The following is an 18,655-nucleotide window of genomic DNA, read 5'->3' as shown; positions in this document are numbered from 1 at the left end:
GAAAGAGCCCTCTGGACTTGTTATTTGTGAACAGAGAGGAAAGTCTGGGTGGGAGTGGAAGGCTGTCTTGAGCATAGCAACCATGAAATGATAGAATTTTTAATTCCTGCAGAAGGGAGGAGAGGACAGTTACCTTAAAATTCCAGAGGGAAGACTTTGGCCTCTTTAGGAGATTGGTTGGGAAAGTCCCTTGGGAAGAAGTTCTGTAGGACAAAGGAATCTAGGAAGGCTGCATATTCTACAGGAAGGAACACCTAAAGGTTCAGGCATAGGATCTTCATGCTGCACGTGCCCGACAGAGGATCAGGCCCAGCCAGTATAGATTTATGTAAGACAGGTCCTACTTGACCAACCTGATCTTCTATGGCAAGGTAACTCACTAAGTGGATGAGGGAAAAGCTGTGGCTGTTGTCTATCTGGACTTTAGCAAAGCCTTTGACATTTTCTCACAATCTTCTTCTGTTCGTGGTTTGGATGGGTGCACTCTTTGCTGGATAAAAAAACATGCTGGATGGCTGGGCCTAGAGAGTGGTGATAAGTGGTGCCACATCCAGCTGGTCACTAGCTCTGCAGGGCTTAGTATTTGGTCCAGTTCTGTCTAACATCTTTAACAACACACTGGGCAAGGGGACCCAATGCACCCTCAGTCAGTTTGCAGACAACACCAAGCTAGGCGGCAGTGTTGATCTGCTGGAGGGTAGGAAGGCTCTGCAGAGGGACCTGGACAGATTGGATCAATGGGCCAAAGTCACTGGTATGAGGTTCAACAAGAAGCGCTGGATCCTGCACAACAGAATCACAACAACCCCAGGCAGTGCTACAGGCTGCAGGCAGACTAGCTGGAAAGCTGGCCAGCAGAAAAGGACCTGGGGGTGCTGGTTGACAGCAGCTGAACATGAGCCAGTGTGTGTGCCCAGGTGGCCAAGAAGGACAATGGCATCCTGGCCTGGATCAGGAACAATGTGGCCAACAGGACCAGGGCAGTGCTCTATAATCAGATCTGCCGCAGCCTCAAATCCTGTGATCGGTTTTGAGCCCCTCACTACCAAAAAGATATTGAGGTGCTGAAGCATGTCCAGAGAAGGGCAGTGAGGCTGGTGAAGGATGTGGAGCACAAGTCTTGTAAGAAGCACTGCGGGAGCTTGAATTGCTCAGACTGGAGAAAAGGAGGCACAGAGATGACCCTTATGGCTCTCTACAACTTCTTGAAAGGACGCTGTAGTGAAGTGGAGGAGCCAGTCTCTTCTCCCAGGCAACAAGTGACAGGACAACAGGAAAAGGCCTCTAAACCCAGGACATTTAGATTCGATAATAAGAAAAAGATGTTAAAGAAAAGATAATAAGAAAAATAAGATAATAAGAAAAAGTGTTGTCAGCCATTGGAACAAGATGCCCAAGGAACTGGTGGAGTAGCTATATCTGGGGGTATTTAAAAGATGTGGCACATAGGGACATGCTTTAGTGTTGGACTTGGCAGTGCTGAATTACTTGATGATCTTAAAAGTTCTTTTCCAACCTAAATGATTCTTTTCTGATGATCTTAAAAGTTCTTTTCCAACCTAAATGATTCTTTTCTAATCTAAAAATAATAGCTATATTTGACGACTAAGAATGGAAACAAGAAAGCATAAAAATATGATAAAGACAAACAGATTTTGCTCATATAAAATTTAATTACCTGTGAAGACAGGCATCAGAATAACTATAGCAATTTTTGTTCTTGTTTGTAGTTGTGTAGTATCCATAGGCTCCAAACTGATTTTATACAAGCTTTGTGAAGGATACTATTTTTTTATTTAACCAGTAATAGGGATTCTTATCCATGGAAAGCTGTCAACATCCAAAACATGCTGTATTAAGGCAGTTTTCACTTTTGATCTTATGATAGGAACAGTGCCATTTACAATGAAAATATGCATATGTCTAACCATTTACATCACTCATCTTTTTGTTCTCCACATTTATCAGCATTAATATTTGCATGGAAAAAAGAAACTTAGGTGTGTTTGTCTACTGACATGGTCATTTTCATCTTATCTGTAGTGAACAAATACAAAAATAAAATATAATAGTTATTTCAATAGCTTGTACTGCAGCAGTACAAACAGGTAGATTTTTAGACTTTTCATTTGATACATAGGGAGGGTCATAAAGAAACAAGTCATGCCTATTTGGTTGTGTGAGAAATGTGCAAATGTTGTCTGCCTATTATCACAGCGAAATCTCCCATTCACTACAGTATTACCTCGGCAGAAAAACAATGGCTTTGGTTCTAACACTGAAAATCTCCATTCATTGTCCATTAAGTACTTAATGGTGCTAATGCACTGCAGAGATGTCACAAGAAACAAATCCATGCAATTGAACGAAATGTTTGAAATAGGATGTTTTACAAGATTATCATTTCTGTGCCTCTGCAGTATTAAGCAATGGCCACAAAGCTCTTTTGAGCATTTTAATGCTGTTCACATTGCAGATGTAGTTAATTTACTAAGCTGTTACACAGCATGCAAGCCAGAGAAATGTGGTCCAAAGTTCTGTTTGACTTGACTACTACCAAAGAGTCTGGAGTCAAAATACAGCACTTCTACATAATGCTTTTAAGTAGTGGCAACATTGTAAATTCTACTCTGAAGAAAAGAAGGAATTTATTATTTAATCAATCTACAAAAATATTTAAGTAGTATCACAAAAAACCAAAAATGTTTTATCACAGAGGAAACTAGAATAAAAATAACTTCAAATCTATTTATTAGAGAAATCTAGTACTACCAAATTCATTCAAAGCAAGGCAAGGAATTTTTACAAATAACTGTACTCTGACTAGACACTCACATTTACGGTCACATTGATCCACACCAGGGTAGCGAGGAAAGGAAAATAACTTGTTAAACCACTCTGAATCCTCTACCATCAATCCTTGTTAACTGGAAAAGTTCCTGCTGCCTGGAAATTAGCAAATGTAAAGGATGTAGCTGAAGGATGATTCAGGGAACTACAGCCCTGTCAGCCTGACCTCAGTTCCAACCAAGGTTATGGAAGAGATCATCCTGATGCCATTACATGGCACATACAGGAGAATCAGGTGATCAAGCCCAGCCAACATGCATTTATGAAAGGCAGGTCCTGCTTGACCAATCTGATCTGATTCTATGAACAAGTGACCCACTGAGTAGATGAGGGAAAAGCAGTGCATGTACTCCGCCTAGACTTCAGTAAAGCACTTGACAGAGTTCCCCACAGCATCCTCCTAGATGAGTGAACACCTCAGTTAATAAAAATCTGGCTGGATGGCCTGGCTTGGAGTGTTATGGTGAATGGAACTAAATCCACCTGGTGATGGGTCACTAGCGGTGTTCCTCAGGGCTCAGTTTTGGGGCTGGTCCCTGTTTAACATCTTTTTTGATGATCTGGGCCGGGAGATTCAGGGCACCCTCAGTAAATTTGCAGAAAACATTGGCTGGGTGGGAGTGTTGATCTGCTCAAGAGTAGGAAGGCTCTGCAGGGAAACTGGGACAGGCTGAGGACATGATGAGGACAAAAGGGAAGTGCTGGGTCCTGCATTCAGGTCCCAGCAAGACCAGGCAGCCCTACAAGCTTGGGGAGCAGCGGCTCAGGAGCTGTTCAGCAGGAAGGGGCTTGGGGTGCTCAGTATGAGCCAGCAGTGTGCCCAGGTGGCCAAGAAGATCAATGGATCCTGGCCTGTATGAAGAACAGTGTGGCCAGCAGGACCAGGGCAGAGATCACCCTCCTGTACTCAGCACTGGTGAGGCCACACCTCGAGTACTGTGTTCAGTTCTGGGCCTCTCACTTTAGAAAGGACATTGACGTCCTGGAGTTTGGCCAATGAAGGGCAACAAGGCTTGTGAAGGGTCTGGAAAACGTGTCTGAAAGGAGGTTGTAGTGAGGTCTGGTCTCTTCTCCTGGGCCTGCAGTGAGAGGACTATAATCTGTAATTTACAGATGAAATGGCCTTAAGCTGAGATAGGGCAGATTCAGATACCAGGAAAAAAAATTTCAGTGTTTGGGTGGTCCGGCATTGGAATAGGTTGCCCAGGGTGAAGCCACCATCCCTGGAGACATCTAAGAGGTGGCTGATCTGAATCATGGGATTTAGTGGTTTAGGGGTTGTAGTGGTAGTTCTGGGTTGACAACTGGACTTCATGGTCTTAAAGGTCTCTTTCAAGCTCGATGATTCTATGACTTTTATACAGTTTAATGGATACTTGCTTTAGAAGTCCTAAACTAGCATCTGAGGACATTTTTTATAGCTTTCACTATAACATAGTCAGTAATAAGTTGTGATTTTTGGCCTAACCACATGTCACTTCTCTAAAGAGTTTGCAATCTAACTGATTAGCCAAAACCAATGCTGAACAGAGAAACAATACTGCTGAATACAAAGAGAAATTCTGGCAGCAGGAAGACCAAAGGAAGTCATTATTTCACATGTGTTTCAGCATCATCCTTTACCTTTTTTAAAATAAATTATACTCTAGAGAGAAATTTTAATAAGAGTTTTCTGAAGTAATCAAACTAAGCAGTGTTGAAACCTTAGCTATAGTTCCATCATCATACCCCAAAGTGCCACACTTGTTAAGGTTTATTAGATTTCCAGAGGTTCAACAGCACATAAAAATCAGCTGTCTTGTTAACTTAAAATTTTCCATGACATAAAAGTAAAACCTCTTCCATCAAGTTACAACCCTATTACTTGTTAGTTACATTAAAAAATGAAGCACAATGTGCTGAAAGGCTCTATCCTAGTTTGATGAACTTATAGAATTACTTCTGAAACTTCTATGAGTTTAGAGGGGCAGGTGAGATTTTGGGGTACACTAAATGTGTTTATTCTGGTACTAGTTGCTTATAACATTCCCCTTTCTTTTCATTTACCCAGGTTATCCTTCTCCTAATACTCAGCATGATTCTGAAATCTGATCTGCTGGTAATAAACATCTTGATTCCATTTCCAAGATTACACCCTTATTTAAAGGTCATCTAAATTAAAAACTCATTAAAGAAATGTCTTCCTTTGTCTTCAAACCTTCAAACTCTCCCCCCTACCCACTCCTTTTTTTTTTTTTTTTTTAGTAAAAAAGGGGCATATTTTTTCTATCTCCTTTCTAGTCTTTCTCTAATTAATGACAGAGACAGATCAACATAGGAAAATGAAGCTGAAACTCATTCAGGCTTGGTTTCTCTAGCAGAAGAACAATGGCAGCAAACACAAAAAGACAGAGAATTTACAGTTAGGCAGCATTTAAAGAAGAAATTCCCTAGCAATTTGAAAGGTATTCTGTTTACAGAGTAAAGAAAGCCTCTAAATAAAACCAAGATCCAGTTGGAGGATGTTCTACCAATGACTGCATAACTAATCATTAGAAATCATAACACAAATTCCACAGAGACCAATATTAAATTGAGTTACTGTCATGTGTGTATGGTCTTCTGGTCTATTCAATCAAATTCTGGCTGCTTAAAACCCAGAGGGATAAATTCTGTTCTTAGTTATACAGCTGTCCTTAATGGAAATTGTCAAGAATACAAGCCAAGAAGTGTTTAAAGTGCAGTATATGTTTAAAGAAATGTTCACATTAATTCAGATTTTGTTATTTTTCCATATGAGAGTTATACAGTGAAAAAAAAAGACATCTCCATACAGCACATGCTGAATTTTTTATTATGATGGAGATAAGGAATACTATGTTTTGCAAAGATGATGCTTTATAAGCTTGTAAAAAACTGACTTATTCAAACCATGTCCAAAACCAAGACAACTGTGTAACAGTCCTCATAGCTGGCCTCCAAAATCACCAGAAGCAATAACCTCTAAAAAAGACGATTTTCCTTTTTGTATTTTTGTATTCATTCAACTCATGACTCTCAGCAAGTGGAGAAGCAACAAGATAGCGTCAAGACACCTGAGCAGTATTGAAGTTCCAAGACTGATATTTCCACTCAGCCTTCTATGTCCTATGGGCAGAATGGAACTGTTACTAGTTTCACCTACACTCAATAACTGCAAAAAGACATGCCATGAAAGCCCTGAATAGATAGCACTGAAAGCACCTTAAATAGATAAGCCTTAAACAGAATCATGATGGGAAAATGTGAGGCAGAAACAAAAACTAATAGCTTCTAACCCTCATCATTCTCTCAGTAAACTAGCTGCTGAATTAAGAACAAAAATGAAATAAAGAAAATAATTTACAATAATTTACAATTTTCTAGCTTTTTCTAGAGTCACTTCAACATTTTAAGAAGATATTTGCTATGGCAAATACTAAAACATAGTAATTCGAAGCAGAAAAGTGTCTGATGAACAATCATATTATACAAACAATGTTAACCATATTTTTCTCTCAGTGGAATCTGGAAAAAATATATTCAAAATTGCAGAAATGTTATATGTAATGTATTTCTTGCAGATTTTTAATCCAAATGAAACCAACTTATTACAGTATTTGTTGGAGCCTGGTCGTAATTAAATACAGGAAGGATATTAAAACGTCCAAGAGATTTTTTTAAGCCACAACAGATGAAAAGGCACAATTGCATAATTGGAACCAAATCCAAACTCCACTTCCTTCTTATTTACCAGTATCATCTAAAGGACACTATTTAGATGCTGAAAGATCTGGAGCTTACTACTGTGAATCATCTAAAAGTCAAAAATTTCAAAGGAATTGTATGACACAGGTTAAAAGTTTATAGATGAGAGATATAGAAAGTTTCTGCTCACTACAAAACCACATCCTAAGAGTTACTATATCTCTCGTTCAAAAAAAATGCTAGAATCCTATTTTGTTGTGGGGAAAGAAATTTTTGGTAGTAATAAGTGTTTAAAACACAGAATTTGAAAGAAAGATACGTATTTTAAGATATTCTAAAAATAGTATTTTTTCAGTGTACAGAGTCTCACTATAATTTGGTTCTACACAGATAATATGAAACTAACTTGCAGGTCAGTGAGATAGTTCTTTAAAAAGTTTCAGATCAGCTTTCTTGGCAACTGAATTCGGTTCAATGCTCTTTGTTATTTGCATGTCTGTGCAGGAAATTAGCATCAAAAGCATTTTCCAGCCCTCCCCTCCACAAAAAAAAAATATATAAATTCTCTTGCATTTCTGCAAGGCATGCAGAAAAGTGATAGCACAGACACAGATTTAGATTTAGGACATTTAGACGCTAAGTCTTCTGTATAAAACAAACCAAACCATTTTCAAGATTTTCTAATTACCTGAGTGACTTAACCCCTGGGGTTTTTATTCCTTTGTGACATCGTTAAAGTCATCAACACTGAACAATGAATATGTATTGGCCAGGTTCACAATTTTCAGTTCAGATGAAGGGATGAACAAAAGATCCAACCACACTGCTATATTAGCTCAGTGCATGAAATGCTGGCAAAACCAAGAAGTTTCATACAAGACCCTGCTGTCAAAACACTATAAATAGGATGGTTCAGTACACATAGTAGATTCCTTTTTTTCCTCATTAAAAATTACCACACTTCAGTGAAATTCTTGCTGAAGAAGTTATCAAGATGTCTCTGTTTGACCTCTAGATACTACCATTAATCAACATCAACAAGAACCTAGTAAACTGAAAGTCTAAAACTTTAGGTTCCTTATTTTTTTGGCAGCATCCATGAGAAACTTCAAAAAGTCCTTCTTTGTAAACATTCATCACATGAGGAAAAGCTAGCTTTAGATACCTAGTTGGGAGGTAAAACCAAAACCTTTTTGGAAACATGTATCTTTAAAGACCCTGATCGCATCACGGTAATTGTCTAACTTCATTTAAAAAAACTCATTACCATCAGAAGTAATGCAAGAGTATTTTACTTATTTACATTAATTTTCAGATTTGTACTACTCTTTCTTAGTAGAGACACTCCCCCTAAAGACTTATAAGTAACCAGCAGTCTTACAAAAAGAAAGAAAACAAACCAAGAAACTAGATGTTCTGAGAGAGACTCAGCTGCCACTTATGTTTTTCTTCATTCACTGTAACGCATCTTTTTAATGGGATTAACCACATTTTGTTTGGTTTTTTTTCTTTAGAACCTCATCCATAAATACTTCTTCCAATTTAATAGATGTTCTCATTACAGTCTTGGGCCAACACCCTAAAATTAATTTGGACTGAAGCAACAGGGTCATCTAAAACAAAAGAGCCGTTTTCTGAATAACATCTTTTATCCATATTCTGTTCCAATATACCAAATTATTTGAATTTCATTTACCCAACACTGAAGTAAATAAAAACATTTCTTTTTCAATGAGAGTGTGCATTTATGGAATTACTTCTCAATAACTTTTAAATAACTATAAATTGATAATGAGCAGGGAAGGGGTTACTGTTTAAAAAACCTAAAAAAACAAATAAGCTTTTCCTTGACTATTTAGCACTTCTTCAACTAATCATGTAGAAGACAAACCCCATGTGACGTGCTTTGTTCACCAACATCTATCCAGGTCCTCAATCTCCTCCTTGTGCATGCTAAAGGAGTGGCCTAAAGGATGATGATGTGGAAGTTCAGGTGGAAATTTTGCAATATAAGAACACTTCTGTGCATAGACAAATCTACACTAATCAAGGAAAAATATTATAAAGACAAATAAGGTAAAAAAAATTAGCAAGTTGAAGTTAGAAACACCTAACTTCAACTCTTCTTGCTTTTAGCATTTGATAAAATATTGAATAATAATCAAGAAGACTTCATTTAAAAAAAAGCCAAAAACCAGTGGAACAAGCTATTACATGCACACATCCCTCCCAGAATTACTCTGGAAATCAATAAAAATTATCAAAAGTATTTTTAAAAAATTAGAAATTAAAAATATCAAGGCGCAGCTGCCATAATATATAACACTACAATACCTTAAACATAAAACCCCCCTATATCCATATATTTACAAAATATTTAATAAGCATTTAATACACATTTAAAATATTTTTCTGAACTGCTTTTTCCTAAACATTTTTTCAATACAGATACAACATTTGCAAATATATATAAGTATAATTAAGTTCAGTTCTTACAAACATTTGTTTCGAAATAAATGAGAAGTTCTTTATTGATTTAAGCAAGGATTTCCCCTCCTTTCTGATTTCAGTAGTTATTCAGACAAAAGCAGTAGGCACTAAAACTAGAGCAAACTCAATCATTAGTCTCAATCATTGTTACCATACAATGATATAGGTGTTCAATCTCTTGCTCACACGTGGGCCAACTTTTAGCACAATGGGCACTGTCATTTCTCAACTGTACTGACAGCTATAACGTGAAGAAAAATACAATTAAATAAGGATGAAAACAATGGAGCACTGTAGTTGCTTTAATTAGGACTGCATACAATTTTGACATACATTTTAAAACAAAACCAAAAATTTCTCTGTACCACGTGCCCAGTTGGTACCAGCAAGTACCTACATCAGCAAGACAACATATTATCTGATCATATGCTGCTCATATCAATGCCACTTGCTTTTTAGAAATGATAAATCATTGCACCAGTGGTGTTCAAATATTCAAAGAAGAAAGTTAAAGTTCTCATTATATGTAGTACATGCTATATCTTTCATGAACAAAACCACTTTGCCTTTAATGCCTAGGAAAAATGCTGCATCTTCAACCTTACTTCATTCTTTTAACTCCTGGGGCCAAAAGGCAGACCTCCTGGATTACATTACTTTGAAACGTGGGTGATATTTTAACATTCTGGATGATTTTGCACAAGTTAGTCAGTCACTCTAGAAGTAATGTGACCTAGTGCCAAAGCCTTCCTTTCAACATTGGTTTCACCACTTAGGCTTGTCTGTCTCCAATTACTCACTACAACTGTTACATTCTCAGTGATATTATAAACCTTGATTAACCCGTGCTTTCGCAGAACATGGCAGTCCTTTGCAAAAAGTGAAAACCAAACTTAGTGCAGTAGTAACAATAACCATGTCATATAAAATGGTCCCTACCAGAGTGGCAAGTAAGAGAATGATCACTAATGTCATTATTAGTGTTGTCATTAGTTATACTAACTAATGCACTTTAATTTATATGCAAATGGTATTCTTAGGTTCAAACATCTATACAACAAAAAGCAATTTTTTTACAACTCCTACCTGAGTTGACAGGAGATTGCAGTCAATGTGTAGTCCTTTTCCTGTCTTATACCTCCGAAGTAAACCAGCCATAATTGCTCCATATGTATACAACCCAGTAGCAAGGTCTGTCATTGCTACTCCTGGTCTAACTGGCTCACCATCCTAAAGAAAAAGAAAACACCCCAAAATGAAACAATACAAACAAACAAAACAATAAACAAAGAAAAAATTAAAAGCAGGGAAACAAGCAAAGACAGTACAATTGTGTGGGGCTGGGATCTTATTGGCATGACAGGGACACGGTGGGATGACTCCTGTGACTGGAGTATTGGAATGGAGGGATATAGGCTCTTTAGGAAAGACAGGCAAAGGAGACAAGGAGGCAGTGTTTCCATCTATATCAATGACCAGCTGGAGTTTCACTGGGGGTGGATGAAGAGCTGACTGAGAGCACAGGGAGGGCAATTGCAGCTAACATTATAATCCTGCTACGCACACCCATCCACGGAGACAGAGTGGATGGGGACCTCGACAGACAAATCGCAGTGGCCTCACATTCACAAGTCCTGGTCCTCATGGGGGGCTTCAACTACCCCAATATCTGTTGGAGAGACAACATAGAACCACATGCTGTAGGAAAAGATCACGTTCAAGACCATCTAGGGAACCTGAAGGTGCATAAGCCCATCGGACTTGATGACATACATCTGCAGGACCAAGGGATTTAGCAGTGGGAATCGCTAAGACGCTATCCATCATATTTGAGAAGTCATGGCAGTTCTAGGAAGTTCCCACTGACTGGAAAAAGGGAGATATAACCCCCATATTTTAAAAGGGTCAAAAAGAAGACCCAGGGGACTATGGGCCCACCAGTCTCCTCTTCCTATCCAGCAGGCTTATGGAGCAGATTCTCCTGGATGCTATTCTAAGGGACATGGAAAATAAGCAGAGGATTTGTGACAGCCAACATGGCTTCACTATGAGCAAATTGTGCCTGACAAATTTAGTGGCCTTCTATGATAGGGTTACAGCAGTAGTAGGTCTGGGAAGAGTGACTGATGTCACCTACTTGGTTTTGTGCAAAACCAAGTTGACACAACCATTTGACACCGTCCCACATGACATGCTTGTCTCTAAACCACGCACTTGGTAGATAAGGAATTGGTTGGATGGTTGCACTCAGTTGCAACTAGTACAAGAAATTAGTATCTTTGAGTGACCTGATGTATAAAAAGTACCACTGAAAACCAGGTATTCTTGGAGCATGTACACAAAGGCATGCCACTTTGTGATGCCACATACTGGCATCAAGAAGGATTTATTATGCCACTTTTTGTCCCTAATAACATAATGCTTCAACTCACCAATGCAAAAAGAAAAGAGATAGAGACAAGAGAAGCTAGTGAAGACTGAATTTTATTATGTCCAGAAGCTAAAGGTCTAAACAATTTCTACAGTATGCTAACACAGCTGCCTGTCTGTTTAAAAGTCAGAACCATATTGCTTCATTCTTCTCACTCCCTTTTTTTCTCTTGTCTTCAGTCCCTCACCAAGTGAAAGCTCAGTTTTGTATTTTCCACTATACACACTCCAGGCTTCTAGTAAGAAAACAAACACAAATTTTTGTTTACACATGTAAATATTACACATGCAAATTCATGCAAATTCATGACCTTCTGAGTGAAGGCACTGAAAAGTTGTTTGTTCAAATATCCTTTTTCTGTATGTCATCCCTTTTCTAGCATCAAGGGAAGAATCTTCATGTAACATCATGTGTTTCAGAACTTCTGTAATCACTGGCATGATATATGTCCTCTCTGAAATCAATGGCAAAATGAACTACTAATTTCAGCCCAGCTAGGCTTTTATTGTAGTGCTTCTTCTGAAATATTCTCCATTTCCTAGTCTGAAAAGTTTGAGGTCAGATGATCAGATTATCACAGCAATTCCTTATTTTGAAGTCTTACTTTTTGTTTGTTTGGGATTTTTTTAAAGTTTTTGAATTGCGAAGAAAAATAGCAGTGCAAAGCTAATGAGACTCTTCCAGAGTTCTGGCACCCAAGTAAGTCTACCATAAGACAAAATCATTTCAATTGATAAATAATAAGTGTTTGTCATGAAATTTACTAAAAATTACAAAATCTGTATAAAATATAGAAAAATTGGGAAAAAAATCAGTTACTCTCATCCAAACTACGGTAAGGATTAGTCTGTGACTATCTATAGCCTAGATATCCATAGGATGATACATAAATTACACAATACTAAGGTCAACGCTGCTTTAGGAAGTAGAACTTTTTTGAAGAATCTCTTATTTCTTCCTTCCCCAGATGCTACACTAAGCTACTTCAACTTCCCAATAGAAAACACAACTCAAAGATTCCAGCTATTTACCACTCTCATTGTACCCAACTCTGGGGAAAACCAGGAAAGTTTGTTCTTCACTTTCATATGCACAAGCCTACTGAGAAAACTAATTTGCCCATGAGAAGGTTTATGCTCCTCAGAGCTACCACAAAGAAATAAAATAAAAAATAAAACAACAAAAAAACCCCACACAGCAAAAAGACAAACACACATACAAAAACACCCAACCAAAACCAAAAAAAAAAAACCCTCATATTATCTGCTGCAAGTAATCAGCTTGTTTAAATTGCTCTTTCTTTATTATAGCCACTTCATTACATTCACTGGGTTGAGAAGAAACGAAAAAGACTAGATTTTACAAACAGATGTGCTGCAACATTCTTAGTTTGAAAACACTGCCCACTGTTTTCAGTGTCATTAATTTCACTTTTTAAGGAGAACACTACATTTTGAAGATGAAGAAATTTGGATTATTTTAATAGGTTGTTATATATGAACTCCAGAACATTCCTCATCAAGTACTAAACTATCTAATGTTTAAAAGCAAACACTTCCTTTGCCTCAGTAAAAAGTTCACCTTTATTTCTAAAAATACTTTCACAATTTCTCCTTAGAGAACACTCCTACAAACTACTAGCTCTATACTGCTATGTTATTTTTAACATGTTGGCTTTGTTTTATCCTAACACTCCACAACCTATAATTCTGAACCAGTCCACACAATTTCTAGACATCCTTGGTCTTCCTACCAAGACTCATGATGAGCTGCCATGTCTCACCGTTTAATCAGCTTCAATCAGCTCCTGTGCCATAAACCTGTCTTTTGTAGCAGGACACACAGGTGTAAGTACTGTGGAATGGATTCATTCAGGCTTTATCACTATCCTGCAGAACAAGGGATGTGAAGCTGCTTTATATGAAGGATAAGGCTAAACACACAGAGAAATAACCTGCCTTTGGACAGAGCTGCTGCCAGCACAGCAGTACTTTTGTATAGCTAACATTACACCATTTACCCGGGCAAAGTAAGGATCTATACAGTATCTTTTATTCAAGCAAGTTATTTCAAAAGTGACAAACACTGCCACCCCGGCCAGACAAAAATGATTTTATTGTTCTGGTAGGAAGAGCAAATGTAGCACTAGCCAGGGAGAATGTGTCTTAAGCAAACAAAGCTGCCATCCAGCCTCAAGGGCTGGCTTGAACTCTAAATTAGGTGCAACATCAGGAGTTGCCCTTTCCTCATTTGAAAGGATAAAGATTCATACCAGTTAAGCAGATGATTTGTTTTTAAATCACTGTGCTTTGCTATTGCTCAATCTTATAGTTTAGATTTTTATTCCTAATTTTTGCTGTTTGCTAAATTCCTTACAATTTGTTGACATATTCTCGCCCAGATATAGCCACACCATGTTTTAGAAGCTTCCCTTCCTGAGGTTTTTTTTTGCCCTTTAACATAACTTCCCTTCCCAAATTTACATCAGTAATACAAAAATCATCCATTTAAAATGAAATTTGTTTTGAAATTACATGTTTAAGAAAAGCATTCTAAGTCCAGTAGTTTTACAGATGTGAAATAATTGCTGAAGCTAATATGAACCAGCGATGGTTGTATTTTTCAACAGCTCTCAGCTATATATACCATGTGTATTCTTTTGTAACACTTTGTTTGGTACTAAACTGAAGAATGAATGGCATCTCTGGATTGCAGATTAAATGCTGTCTCATATTCAGTAAAACAAAAATGTTTTTTCCTCAAGAAAGAATACACCATTCTAAAGGTACTTCAAGTATTGAAGTAATTGATGTAATAATCCACTAGGAGATGGAAGGGGATTTGTAACCAAATTGGACTTTATTTAATTAATTTCAAGTTATTGTTTTGATGAGTCACAGAAATTTCAATTAGAATTTCAAATTTCACACGTGTGATAACTTCTAATACACAAGTAATCATGTACACATGTAAGAGCTTGCAGATTACTGTATACAAAACCATGATTTAAAGACACTATTCTACTGTGTTTGGGTTTGTACAATCAGCAAAAACAACACTAGCACAAATGCAGTTGTTTGTGCCAATATTTTTGCAATGTTGCAGAAGTTATAGCTTGATTACAAGGTTCAGAATATCACTCAGAAGCATTTCAAAGTTACTACCATTAAGTGATGCCAGGAAAAAAAAAAGATAAAAAAAGTGCAAGCTGTTCATTTTTTTTTTTTTTAATAGGCAGGAATATATACTGCTATTGGATTATACATTTTTGTATGTGTCAGATACTGGACAAAATTTTAGTACCCTATTATTAAATTCTTTCTAAGGAACCATAAATATTTATACATTGATGTAAACATGTCTACCTCAACATTCAACACCTCAGTCATGTATGTAGATGCTTTTTTACTGCTTGCTCAGATTCATTCAATTTGTGTGCTGCAACAGCTGATGCCTCTGAGACCTTCCTGCAAGAACATTCAATGGTTTGTATACCAAAGGGATGTTTCCAAAGAGCACTGTTGCACTGATGATGTTTTACTGATTATGTACAGCTCCTGCAATTAAATACAAAACCAACATAATCTGTTATACCTTTTCCTTTTTTTTTCATTTCCAGTTTATGAGTGGCATTTTCTATTTTATTCTAAAAAAAAACCAGACCCTAGTGTACCCATTCAAATGAACTTATTCATTTTAGCACATTAATTCCACGTTATGTAGTCAACAAATAATTTAAGCTTTATTTTAAAAAAACAGCATGAAATTATGTTTCCTATTTTCCTCTTTTTCTTTGGCCACTTTTCTACATGTTGACTGAAACAAGGTGTTCTACTTCTGTTCAGACTTAGTTTTGTGAAATTTTAAACACAATTCTGTCACATGAACATAAATGTTTAAAAAAATGGAAAATTTTGCTATTAATAATACTTCACTTTTGAAGTAACTTCATTTTGAAGTTACTTTCCAACAAGCATATGATTTTACAGCCACTTGGATCCAAGTTTTCACTACAACAACAAAAAGCACATTTGTTTTTTTTTGGAGTAATTGACTACTTACGTCTTTGAAACAATACTGTCCATCTATACATCCAAAAATGGTTTTGAGAAATTGAGGAAATGCTACATAAACAACTTCAAATAAAGAAAAATAAGCAAATGTTTGCCTGCTCATTTTAATCATGCAAAAGAGTGACTAAGTTTGAATGAACTCTTAGAAGCCCCCGGTGAACAGACAAAGCTGTAACTGACAGTGACTAAATGATTCCTACGATTACATTACCTCGCGGCTTGGTGAGGTGATGCTAACATCTGCTTTTCCAGTGTAGACCTTAACACCAACTTTTTATAAAATCTATCTTCATAACAGCCACTGAGGACTATTATTTTCATAATATAACTTGCATGTAATTATTCAGTATACCAGTTATTTATTCTGGCACTCACATATCATTGAAAAGCAGTACAAAAGTCCTGTGTTTTTCAATCTTTCTATCTACCTTTCTTTATTAATGTTGTACTAACAACATCTGCCCCTTTCTAACAGTTTGTATACCCTTCCAATTTTGATTGGTATATTTTGAGGCGTGCGTTGTACTGGAAGTATTAACCTCCATTCTACAGACGCAATGTTAAATTTACTTACACTGCAGTTACTGTGATCAGTCGTTGCTTAGTGCACATGTACATGATATATTTGAAGGGAAATGCCTGTAAGGACAGCACTCAATTTCACGTCTTCTCATGTTCTGAGATGGAACATCCTATGAGTACATACCAATAACACAGCAGAAATAAACAGCCTCAGGAAACTAGGCACAAGATGTTTCAGCTTACTCAGTCAAAAAATGCTCGATTTTGGCTTTTTTCCCTAATAAAAAGGACAACTCTGGTAACAATACTTGCCAGAAGTACAAACTTCTGATGTTTGCCATTGTTCTCAGTAGAAAACAAGTCTATTGGCAGAATATCAACCCTACAAGAGAGTTGTGTCCAGATCATGTGGTTAGCTTTCAACAACATACTCAAACATGAACAACTGACACTTAGTACAGAAACTTTATGAATTCCTTGTTTATCTAGAACATGCAAGTATTGTACTCACAAGAGCTGCACTACTGCTTCCAGAGTACCAGGAGCACCTCCACACTAGAATGGTATCTGGCATTTATAATGCATAGAACAGACCTGTAACACTACCTCACTCGATAAGGGACATTTCAGGACCACATTCAAGACACTTAATTAAATGCTTTTTGACCAGCGTTTTTCTGAGGTGAGGACACATGTTCTGTGTACCTCTAGAATTCAGATACTAAACTACTGTTATGCTTCCTGCACTGCCACAGCTAACAAAGATCTTGGATGTCAGTGGGAATAGGTAGCACATAAAGCATTTTCAGAAATGCATGGCATCTTTCTGCCTATTTGTAGGCAGAATGATTGAAAAACACCCAGCTTTTGTCAGATATCTTATCTATTTTGTCAGATATTTTATCTAGATAGCTTCACAATTCCCATTTTTACATAGGGAATATCAATATCCAAGCATCAGTGAGACTTCACACCCACAGATATGGTTCTATCATCCAGCTGTCAACAATGTGTCTACTACAGCTCTAGAAGTGACTACAAGTGACCATTAACAGGTTAGCATACATTGCCAATTTATTCACTAGAGATTTAGGATTTTTCTTATTTTCTTTAATTTTCTGTCTCTTGAGCATTTTTCTTTGCAAGCCTGTAGTGACATAGCTGAAGTATACAAGTACTATTATTTTCTTAGATTCCCAGAGATGAGACCTCTTACTGGACTCAGGAGGGTTTACATAAGAGATGTGGTACCAGCAGGCTGACTTGTTCCATGCAGCAGCCAGTTTTGGGACACAGCACAAAGATTCTATGAAATTTGTAAGTTGTGCACTATACCTCATGCCCTGTGATATGCATGAGACCAGAAACAGCAGCAGCAATGGAGTCATATCCACCTCTTTGAACCACTGGACCAGTCTGACCATAACCTAAAAGAAAAAGAGAACAACTAGTAATTCAATCAAGGACAAGTACAACTTAAGCTATTATTGCTCCTCAGCTTTTGTTCACAAGATGTCCAGACTGTACAAACAATGAAAAGTATTGTATTCTCTTTATTCCTTCACATTTCTAAGAGTAAAGTTGGATTTATCCTCTGTGGGTTGAGGATGTGCTTGATCTTAACTCTAGACAGACTTGTATCCCTGCTATGTTTCATTCCTTTTGGATAAAATTTCCTTTGTAATTCACTGTGTCAGCTGAGGTTGGACTCAGATGTTATTTCAGAGAATCTACAGTATCTCTACAGGCCTACAATTGCTGTCCAACAGGGCCCATCTTACCTGTGTTTTCCCCACTCTGCCATAAGGATACCTTGAATACTTCAAACAACACTAAAATCATGACACTATGGCTTTGACACATCACTTGCTCCCCCCTCATTTCTGTTACTTTATTCCATACCTAAACAGAGCTACCTTCAAAATAAGCATTGTTTACAAAGATGGCAAGGCCTTAGCAAGTACATACAATCTGTTTGCCAAGAGTTGGCACCAATGAAGTCCAAAATACTGAACTACCTAAATACAGTTTTGTTCAGCTGTATAATTAACTTAAAACAAACATCTGTAGACAGAAGGATGCTGTCTTACCTCTCTTTGCTATAGTCATCATGTTCTTCCAATAACAACCATAAAATCTTCCAACTGAGGAGATCTTACACAAGCAGCTGAGGGAGGTCACTGGAACCAGTAACCACCATCACAGAGGATAGAAGTCAACAGGGAAGGAGCAACATATTTGATTGATGGTTTCTATTAGTTCTAACAATGGCAGAGCCCTCAATAATCAGATTTAAGTGCAGATTTAAGAGGAAGCACATTCAAAGCTATTTAAGTGCTTTCTTTTCTGATATCTCTAAGAGAAATCCCTCAGAGCAGTTACAAGGTATTTGTGAAAGACAAGATTCCTAATCTAACTTTAGTTTTAAAACAACATTTCTGTCTAATTCTTACCTGTGAGGACAGTATTAGAATTACGTTCTATCAACATACACTGCAAGGTAAAAAATTCCTGAATCACCTAGATTTCTTTCCATAACTTGCCTGGAAAAATCTTCTCTATATTCAGACAGTCTGTTCAGCAG

General features: G+C 37.2%; 1 protein-coding gene across 3 annotated transcripts in view; it reads right to left on the bottom strand.

The window, feature by feature from the left end:
* SUGCT (succinyl-CoA:glutarate-CoA transferase) overlaps positions 1–18,655 on the bottom strand; it is a 316,299-nt gene that overhangs the window by 259,549 nt on the left and 38,095 nt on the right. For all 3 annotated transcript variants that reach the window (XM_031060861.1, XM_031060862.1, XM_005425690.3), the window contains exons 6-7: positions 17,407–17,498; positions 10,132–10,275 (exon numbers count right to left, since the gene is read on the bottom strand). In XM_031060861.1, coding sequence (XP_030916721.1) covers positions 10,132–10,275; positions 17,407–17,498 — 236 coding nt within the window. The remainder of the gene's footprint in view (positions 1–10,131; positions 10,276–17,406; positions 17,499–18,655) is intronic.

Source organism: Geospiza fortis, unplaced genomic scaffold, assembly GCF_000277835.1.
Source record: "Geospiza fortis unplaced genomic scaffold, GeoFor_1.0 scaffold265, whole genome shotgun sequence".
In the NCBI taxonomy this organism is placed as follows: domain Eukaryota; kingdom Metazoa; phylum Chordata; class Aves; order Passeriformes; family Thraupidae; genus Geospiza; species Geospiza fortis.
The sequence above is the reverse complement of the archived record's forward strand: the minus strand, read 5'-3'. Positions and strand labels throughout refer to the sequence as shown.